This window comes from Neophocaena asiaeorientalis, unplaced genomic scaffold (assembly GCF_003031525.2).
Source record: "Neophocaena asiaeorientalis asiaeorientalis breed wild unplaced genomic scaffold, Neophocaena_asiaeorientalis_V1.1 scaffold540, whole genome shotgun sequence".
Classification (NCBI taxonomy): domain Eukaryota; kingdom Metazoa; phylum Chordata; class Mammalia; order Artiodactyla; family Phocoenidae; genus Neophocaena; species Neophocaena asiaeorientalis.
In genome coordinates this window covers 3946272-3956237 of record NW_020172141.1, presented here as the reverse complement: position 1 = coordinate 3956237, position 9966 = coordinate 3946272, and the positions used below count along the sequence as shown (strand labels likewise).

Sequence of the window (9966 nt, the reverse complement as noted above, 5' to 3'; positions counted from 1 at the left end):
CGCCGCCGCTGCTGCTTCGCCACCTCGGCCGCCATTTTGATTCAACCCCTCTCCTCCGCCCCCCCCACCCCCCGGCCCGGCGACCGCGGCTGAGGCTGCTCCGGCTCCTCCTCCTTCCGGAGGCTGGGAGGCCGACTCCCTCCGCTGGCCGAGCTTCCCGGCCCCCTGGCGTACCCCCTTGGCCCGGCGGCGGGCCCAGGGTGCTGCCGTCGCGCCCGGGACTCCCCGCGGGCGTGAGAAAGGGAAGGACGCGAGGCCGCGCCCCGGGCCTGAGAGCCCGGGCTCAGGGCGGGAGGGAAGCGGGGGCCCGGGGGGCGCGCGGCCACCCGCGCAGCTGCTTCCCAGGCTCAGGCTGCGTTCGCAGCCGGCCTGCCAGAAAGGCCGCGCGAGGCCGACCCGCCCGTAATGCCGGCCCTCCCTCCGGCCCCTCCGAGGAGCCCGGGCCCCCGCGCCCGCCAAGTGCGCTCTCGGCCTCACGCTCCCAGGGAACTGACCGGACGGGCCTCGCCACCGCATACTTTTCCTTTAGAGAAGGCGCCACTCCACATCCCGGAATTAGGAGAAACAAAGTCGGTGTTCACCCGGATAATTGCGAGAAAGTCCGGGTTTTAAGAAATGAGTGATAAAATGGTGACGTAAAGACAGGAGGAACTCGCACGGAAGATGCTGGAGGTTCTTTTCAGACGCTTCCCCTTAAGTACTGTGTGGACGGCAAGGGGGTTGGCTCAGCCCTGAAACGGAGCGTGCACGAGAGCTCGTAAAGGCCGCGTAAAGTAGCGGCAGCCGGTGAAGAGGGGCTGGGAGGCGTCCGTGTCAGAGCACACCGCCCGACGCTTAAACCCTCCGGCCGTTGGAGCAGGGCAACCGGACGGATTTCCACTCGGAACGCGGTTTCCGCGAGCGCCGGTCTCCCGCCGGAGCCGGCCCGGCGGCCGCCTCCCCTCCTGCGCAGGCGCAGTGCCTCCTCAGGGCATGGAGGTGGTGGGTCTGCTGCTCTGTGTGGCGGCGGCGGCCCTGACATGGGGCTTCCTCTGGGTTTGGGACTCCTGGGAGCGAATGAAGAGTCCGGAGCAAGCTGGCCTGCCGGGAGGCGGAAGCCGGACTCTGTTGGTGACCGCGCACCCCGACGATGAAGCCATGTTCTTTGCTCCCACCGTTCTAGGCTTGGTCCGCCTGCGGCACCAGGTGTCCCTGCTCTGCTTCTCCGCAGGTAGGAAGCTGTAGGCGGGGCGCGGGGAGCCGGGGCGGAGAAGGCATTTAGGCGCCAACCTGTCTCACTCGACTTCTTCCCGGAGGGGTCTCTGTCGGAGGGAACCAGGTGAATACACTGGAGGTCCTTTATCCGGGCGCTTCACCGAGAATCTGTGGCCCCAGCCTGAGGGCTGTAGGGCCGGCTTCCCAGGTGCGTTGGGAGGCGTGAGCAGCGTGCGAGCTCCGCTCTCCGCTAGCAGGATCCGGGAGCTCACATTTGCTTCCATTCAGTACCTACATCCGCGTTGGGAACTGCGACTGTAGTCAGTATCCTGTGGAACATTTTCATTTCCAGGAGGGCCAAGAATAACGACCAAACAGAATGTGGGCTGTGTCATTCCTGATCAACCCTTCAGTCCACTTTGTGCTAGAAAGATGCATGTATCAAATTGAAGAGAGAGTTCATTAGACTAGAAAATAATCTTATAGGTCATTTTAGAGTTCAACTCCACCCAGCTTTCACTGGGGCCTTTCAAAGAATTAAGTCCTTCTTTACCATACAGAAAAGATGGAATGAGAAAACAAATTAACCATGATACTGGGTTATGGTGGTAATTGCACAGCTGTATAAATGAAATAATTGAAGTGTACATATATAATGGGTGAATTTTATGGTATGTAAAAATCATACCTCAATAAAGCTGTTTTTAACAAATGCCCAGTGACCTCTTTTCCCATTTGGTTGTTTCGTACCAGTTCTTTTTCTATACAGATTTTTCTCAATAAGCACATTTTATAAGACTTTATATTTTTCACCGAATATTACCTTTTCATCAATTTCTCAAATATTTATTAAAGATTCTTGTGCACTGCTTACTATTAAAATGGCCAAAATCCGGAACACTGACACCACCAAATGCTGGTGAGGATGGGGCACCAAGGTACTCTCATTCATTGTTGGTGGGAACGCAAAATGGTTCAGCCACTTTGTAAGGCAGTTAGTTCGGTAGTCTCTTACAAACCTAAACATACTCTTACCAAACCATCCAGCAGTAGCCCTCCTTGGTATTTACCCAGAGGAACTGAAAACATGTTCACACGAAAACCTGCACACAGATGTTTATAGAAGCTTGATTCATAATTGACAAAACTTGGAAGCAACCAAGATGTCCTTCAGTAGGTGAGTGGATAAATAAACTGTGGTCCATCCAGACAATGGAATATTAGAGGCAAAAAGAAATGAGCTATCAAGCCATGAAAAGGAAGAATTTTAAATGCGTATTACTAAGTGATAGAAGCCAATCTGAAAAGGCTTTGTGCTGTGTGATTCCAACTATGTGACAATCTGGAAAAGGCAAAACTATGGAGACAGTAAAAAGATCGGTGGGGATCAGGGGTTGGGATGAGAGGATGTATAGACAGAGCAGAGAGGATTCTTAGGGCAGTGAAAATACTCTGTATGGTATAATATAATGATGGATGTATGTCATTATACAGTTGTCCAAACCCATAGAATGTACAAGACCAGGAGTGAACCCTAATGTAAACCATGGACTTGGGGTGATTATTATGTGTCAGTGTAGGTTCATCGATTGTAACAAGTGTACCATCTGGCGGGAGATGCTGATAATGGGGGAGGCTGTATGTGTGTGAGGGCAGGGAGTATATGGAAACTCTCTGTACCTTACCCTCAATTTTGCTGTGAACCTAAAACTGCTCTTTTAAAAAAAAGTCGTCATAAAAAAACGTTTTTAATTCAAAAAAAGTCTATCTGCCAGGACTTATTCTCTGCCCTAGGAATAAAACTGAAAACAAGCTAGGTGAGGACCATGTCCTTCTGAAACTTATATTTTAAGTATTTACCTATGTTTATAAGAACTAGATATATAGCCTTTTAAATGGTTTCATACAGATAAACCTTAATTTAGTTAGTCATCCCTTATTATACATATATTAGGGTTCCCCCCCAGGTTATCTCTATTACAAATAATCTCTTTATGTATAATATTTCTTGAATGACTAACATTTTTTTCCTTCAAAATCTTTTGTTGCCAGTAAGATTAAACCATTTTTCATAAATATTGAGAATTTCAATCTAAGCACTTTTCTTCTCAGTTTGTGCTATTAAGGATATTAACTGCAAATATATGCAAGTAATGGCCTCATTTTTTGTTTGCTTTTAATTTTATTTATGTTTCGTATTACAACTATGGGAATCAAATTATAAGCAAAATTTGTTACAAGATGCCTGGATTTTATTTACAAAGTATTATAGGTACACAGGATTCTTAATAAATTTCTCCTTATTTTTTAGTAGGTTGGGGCCAGAAATCAAAAATTTTTTAAGTAAAAAATATAACACCACGCCCTTGACACATACTAAAATTCAGTATCTTCATTGTTGTCTTTCATTATTTCCTCTGAATCCAACTTTCTGTTTAAATTGTTTTCTCTTGTAATTTTTTAAATTACTTTTAAAATACCCAACTCATTTAAAAAATGTACGGACTAAACATTACCCACCTTCCTGATTTATTCTAACCTGAAAAACAGGAAGTTAATAACGTGATATAACATAATGAAAGCTGTAATTGACAGAGAAAAGACTGTGGACTCAAAATGGGGAAAAGCATCAATCGGATTAAGGAAACTTCTCCAAAGAGCTTTTCTTTTGAGCTGGTCTTTAAAAATAGGACTTAAGTATACAGGAAATGGGGCAAGCCATTCAGGGCAATAGTAAAAGCATAAGTAAGTCTTGGACTCATTTGAATAACTCATTCTAACTACATCTCCAGTTTTAAGGGGTAGGGAGAAGCAGGAAAAAATGTATTTTGTTATTAGTTGCTCATTTAATCCTCTCAGCAATCCTATGATAGGCATTACACGTATATATAATTTGTTTTTCTCATTTTTTAACTGTGGAAACTGAACCACGAAGTTAGGTAACTTGACCAAAGTGAAGAGCTAGAACACAGAGGAGCCAGGACCCAGTGGCTCTTTCCTGTTCTAAACCACTGCACCCACACACATTGCCTTGCTGCTGTATCAGTTAAGGAAGTAACCATTTTGATTCCCAGTGTATGTTCCACGAAATACCAGTTCCTCAAGCTGCTATTAAAAAAAAAAAATGTTAATACCTTGACCTGACAAGTTTAGGGAAATTAACCGGATGTGCTATTCCCCCTTTAGAGGTGCACGGTCCTTATTAGACTATCAACATCTTGGAGAAGTCTTGCTATAAAAAATTCCTATTTAATTTTGTTTAGTCCAGCATTTCTCCGATTTATGTAACCATTGAAGTACCTATTAATATACACATGAGAGGAAGCCACAGTAGGTAGTAGGGTGTTGTAGAATGCATGTGCTGGAGAATTAACACAGCCAGTTCTGTGTTTTAGGAAGCTCATACTGGTGGCATATGGAGAACCGTTTGGAGGGAAAGACCAGTTCAGCCCATCCTTTCCCCTCCTGACTGCACTGCCACCTCTCATATGACAGAGCTCCGTGTATTTCTGATCTGTATACTGTCCCTTCAGTCAGTTTGACATCCCTGTGCCAATATCATGCTGTAGCTTTTACAACAATTAACTTCTGTAGCTTTTACAACACTGTATCTGGTAGGGCCAGCCCTCTGATCTGTTGTTCCTCAGGGTGTGTTTGCCATTTTTGACCTTCCAAACATGTTATTTTTTTTTATAAATTTATTTTTATTTATTTATTTTTGGCTGCATTGGGTCTTCATTTTGCTGTGTGCGGGCTTTCTCTAATTGCGGTACGTGGGCTTCTCGTTCTGGTGGCTTCTCTTGTTGCAGAGCAGGGGCGCTAGGCGCTCAGGCTTCAGTAGTTGTGGCACGCAGCCTCAGTAGCTGTAGTGCATGGGCTTAGTTTCTCTGCAGTATGTGCGATCTTCCCCGACCAGGGATCAAACCTGTGTCCCCTACATTGGCAGGAGAATTCTTTTTTTTTTTTGCGGTACGCGGGCCTCTCACTGTTGTGGCCTCTCCCGTTGCGGAGCACAGGCTCCGGACGCGCAGGCCCAGCGGCCATGGCTCACGGGCCCAGCCGCTCCACGGCATGTGGGATCCTCCCGGACCGGAGCACGAACCCGTGTCCCCTGCATCGGCAGGCGGACTCTCAACTACTGCGCCACCAGGGAAGCCCGGCAGGAGAATTCTTAACCACTGTGCCATCAGGGAAGTCCCCAGATACATTTTAGAACTAGTTTGGGCATGCCCGAGGAAGAACCTTGCTGGCGTTTTTATTGGAATTTCACTGACTCTGTTGATCAATATTGGGAAAAATCAACAAGTTTACAATATGAAGCCTTTCTGTCTATGATTTTATGGTACGTCTCCTCATTTATATTGGCCTTTTTTAATGTCCTTTAGTAGATTTATAATAAAGGCCTTACATATATATTGAGATGATTAGTAATTTTGTCCATTCATCTGTTTCTCATATACAGAGCTTCTTTTGCAAATATTACAGTCTCTTGTTACTTCCTCATAGTTTGACGTTTTTATTTCTTTAAATATATTAAACACATATCTACTTCTAATAATTCCAATTTCTGCAGTCTTTGTGTCTGCCTCTGCTCTTTGAGTAACTCATTCTGAGTGACTTGTTTCCCTGTGTGTTTTGTGATTTTTTTTTTAATTGTAAGCACATGTTTCATGGAACCATACTTGTGATAATTTTTTTTTTTTTCTGGTAAAAATCACGTTTTCCTTTTAATTGACACCGTTTCCTCTCTCAGGTGCTACTTTGGTAATGATTAGGTCCCCACCTCTCAAGAACATTGCATCTGAACAGGCTGAGACAGAGCCAGTGTGAACACAGACCCCAAAGCAGGGCTTTTGGGATAACAAGAACAGAAAAAAACAGCCTTTCTCTTCACTTACAAAGGGAGTCACTCAGAGGGTCCAAAGCTCTGTTTTCCAAACGTAGAAAACGTGGAGCTCAATGCAAACTAGAAACCAAAATATATCAGAAATGGGGCTTCCCTGGTGGCGCAGTGGTTGAGAGTCCGCCTGCCAATGCAAGGGACTGCGGGTTCGTGCCCTGGTCTGGGAGGATCCCGCGTGCCGCGAGCAGCTGGGCCCGTGAGCCATGGCCGCTGAGCCTGCGCATCCAGAGCCTGTGCTCCGCAACGGGAGAGGCCACAACAGTGAGAGGCCCGCGTACCGAAAAAAAAAAAATATATATATATATATATATCAGAAATGAAGCAGAGTGCTTCGTCCAATACTCAAGGTCTGATCATCCCACCTCTTCTATAAGGAATGCCCCCCTCCAGCATTTTTAAAGGAAGATGTTTGTTTCTATTTCACTTTCCAACCGGGTATAAAATCTACTAAAAGGGATACAATGGATCAGAATAGATCAGCTCACGCACAAGACACTCCCAGATAAAGATTTTTGGTTGCTGAGATTATTCGGCACATTATTTCAAAATGGCAAAATTCAGGACAATCTGAGAATCCAGGAGTGGCGGCTACGTTCGCCGACAGGTTATGTGGGACACGCATACATACAGCCCATGTTTCCGTGTACACGTCAAGGGGCCCAGACCCCCGATCAGCTCAGTAAGTTAGCTTGTCCATTACAGTGCACGGAACAACACAGGGAGAGACGCTTTCTTGGAGAGGTTCATCCTCTCTGAAGGAGGCTGGAGACCAGGGCCCTCATTAGCTGGACCCCTCCTCTTCTTTGGTCGTGGCAGCCTCAGAGACAGCCGTCTCCTCTAATCGATCCGCTGGCTTCTCCTTCTGGGGATAGAGGTCCAGGTACTTCTGCATGCACTCCTGCATGGCCCGGAACTGGTCTACACAGTCCGACCCCTTGACATCTTCTGTGCTGTAGTGGAAGCAGGAAAAGGCCACCGTGAACTGTTCCCCACACGGGCCGCTGGCCATGCCCCCCAGGCACGGGCAGTTCCAGTTGATGTCTCCGTTGGGCAGGATCAGTCCGTGCTCCTCGTAAGGATCATTGGGGTCGTCGGCCCCCAGCTCCGCGTTGCTTGGAGTTTCATGGTCTTCTTTGGTCACAGATATGATTCGATCCTTCCCTTCCTGCCGGCAGTAGGCCATGGTGCAGCCCGGCGCTCCAACCTCACGGCGACTGTGGCGGCGGCCTCATGCCGTGACCTCCCCGGTGATAATATTTTCGTGTTTATGTTTGCTTCAGCCAGGCAGCAAAGGGAACTACCCATCTTAGATCACTCTAAATTAAAATTTTATACTGAGACTTTTCAGGCCATAGAGGTAGTGTAAATTCAGGGCCCAAACTCAAGTACATCAGTTGCCGGATGGTGTGCAACAAATTATCTCGAGGCTTAGTGGCTTAAAACAGTCGTGACACTTTATCTCTCATGGTTTCAGACGGAGAGCAGTTGTCTCTACCCCATGATGGTTAGTACCTCAGCTGGAATACCCAAAGGCTGGAGACTGGAATCACCTGACTTAGCTAGAGATGTGGGCCAGAACATCCACATACAGTCAATCCACGTAGCCTGGGCTTCCTCACAGCCTGGTGACGGGGTTCCTGGGCAAGTGTGCGAGAGCGCCTGCCCTCAGGGGAGCCGCGTTGCCTGCTGTGGCCTAGCCTTGGAAAGCGCGTAGTATCACTTTGACTGCATTGTGTGTCAGGGCCGTCGCAAGTCACATCCAGGTTCAAAGAGAGAAATACCACCTCTTGATAGGAAGCAGCAAGGTTCTAGAAGTGCATGTGGACTAGAATTATTGCAGTGGCTACATTTGGAAACCACAGTGTGCCACACCTAGTGAAGGCGAGTGTGTCGTTGACAGTTCTCAGGGGGTGACATTTTTCTTATTTTCCCTTCCACTAGAAACAAGTCTAAGACACAGAAGTAGCCCCCCCATCTCTGTTTCGGGTGGTTTTTCCCCTAGTTCACCCACTGTAGGTATTGCCTTCTGAGGGTCCTATCTTTGTGTGGAGGTTTCCTTATTCGTGCCCAAGTTTTATCTCCTGTCCCAACTTCAGGCCACCAGCTGACCTGGCTTCAGCTCCACCCTACCTATCTGGATTTGTGCTTACCTACTGTTTATGACCTCCAAAGACAGCCCTTACTTTCCTGCCAGCTCAGCCATACATTCTAAAACATGCTTGCCTTTCATTTCACGTGTTCAGATATTCTACGGGGGTTTCTCCAGACATGTGACTCACCATATTTCCTAAAACAGAACTTATCAGGTTATTTTCATTACTGCTTTTTTGTTTCCCCTGATTTGTTTTTTGTTTTTGGTGCGCTAGGTCTTCTTTGCTGCGTGTGGGCTTTCTCTAATTGCAGCAAGTGGGGGCTACTCTTCATTACGGTGCGCAGGCTTCTCTTGTTGCAAAGCACGGGCTCTAGGCGCATGGGCTTCAGTAGTTGTGGCACGCGGGCTCAGTAGTTGTGGCACACGGGCTCAGTAGTTGTGGCACACGGGCTTAGTTGCTCCTTGGCATGTGGGATCTTCCCAGACCAGGGCTTGAACCTGTGTCCCCTGCATTGGCAGGTGGATTCCTAACCACTGTGCCACCAGGGAAGTCCCTCACTATTGCTTTTTAATCATGAATAATTATTCAAAATTTTCCTTATTGAGATAAATTTAGATCCAGGCTCAAAAGTGTTCATCTCATCTATTTTACTCTTTTCTTTCTAACCCAATACATTTGAGATTTCTAAAAATATATGATCTTAAGATTGACTGCATCTTATTAAGAATGGGATAAATTAGTAATATTTAAAATATGAATTATGGGACTTCCCTGGCGGTCCAGTGGTTAAGACTCTGCACGTCCACTGCAAGGGGCACAGGTTTGATCCCTGGTTGGGGAACTAAGATTTTTTTGCCGCGTGGCACAGCCAAAAAAATTAAATAAACAAGATAAATATGAATTATGTTTAAGAGAGTGATAGAAACTTCAGAACAGGACTCAAAGGTTACATATCTCTGGCCCTATTTTGTAAAAAATATATATATCTGTGTATATATATCTCGAAAACATCGAAAGCTGGGCAAGAAAGCCAGAGGACTAAAAGGATAGAAAAAAGTAATGTTATCAAACTGTTTATGAAATGGCCCGCACATGGAGGGCACTCCCCAGTATGCCACCAACCCAGGCCCTGTCCCCTTTTCCTCCTCTTTCCTATTTCTTTCTGAGAGTCCCCACTGGCGCCCCGCGTGGTCACAAAGCCTTGGCTGAGTCTAGGAGAGTTTTGGCATTCAATGAACCAAGTGGGTGAGTGGCTCTAGAGCCCCCATGCCCATTCACTCGGCTTAGACAGGATTTATCAGTCTGTCTTCAGCTCGAGAGAGAGATCCTCGCAAATCCAGTCTCTTGGGCCCCTCTCCTCTTGCTGCTTCCATCTTTCAAATTGCTCATCAGAGGGGCATGATCCTTCCCCTGTGTGTGTGTGTGTGTGTGTGTGTGTGTGTGTATACACACACACACATACGCACATCGTGATTTCTCCAGCTGGGCTCTGTGGACACCTTCTAATGGAAGGTGGCCAGCTCTTTGGGTTTCAGCTCCTGGGGAACCCGGTTTGGGTTCCCATATTTGATATGGTTTCTCTTTTCCTGGGTAGACTCTAAGTGGTAGAGAACCTAAACTCCCCCATTTTATAGTTGAGAAAATGTGGACCTTTTTTTCTTCCCAATACATTTTAGAATTAGCTTAGTCATGTTCAAGGAAAACCCTTGCTAGCATTCCTGAAACCCAGGAACTTAAGGAATCTCTTCAGGTTCACAAAGTTAGTGGAAGGCCAGG

General features: G+C 46.7%; 2 protein-coding genes and 1 pseudogene across 12 annotated transcripts in view; 1 reads left to right on the top strand and 2 right to left on the bottom strand.

Moving 5' to 3' along the window:
• NCOR1 (nuclear receptor corepressor 1) overlaps positions 1-646 on the bottom strand; it is a 141924-nt gene extending 141278 nt beyond the window's left edge. For 10 of the 11 annotated variants that reach the window (XM_024753421.1, XM_024753463.1, XM_024753470.1 and 7 more), the window contains exon 1: positions 495-625. The gene's annotated coding sequence lies outside the window, so the exon portion shown is untranslated. Of the gene's footprint in view, positions 1-494 lie in introns of all 11 variants that reach the window. The other variant, XM_024753426.1, reaches the window with a different exon arrangement.
• Positions 647-957: 311 nt separating this feature from the next.
• The window catches only part of PIGL (phosphatidylinositol glycan anchor biosynthesis class L), a 53570-nt gene continuing 44561 nt past the window's right edge, over positions 958-9966 (top strand). Inside the window, exon 1 of the mRNA XM_024753530.1 lies at positions 958-1210. Coding sequence (XP_024609298.1) covers positions 973-1210 — 238 coding nt within the window. The 5' untranslated portion in view covers positions 958-972. The remainder of the gene's footprint in view (positions 1211-9966) is intronic.
• On the bottom strand, positions 6878-7392 carry LOC112405230 (mitochondrial intermembrane space import and assembly protein 40 pseudogene; annotated as a pseudogene).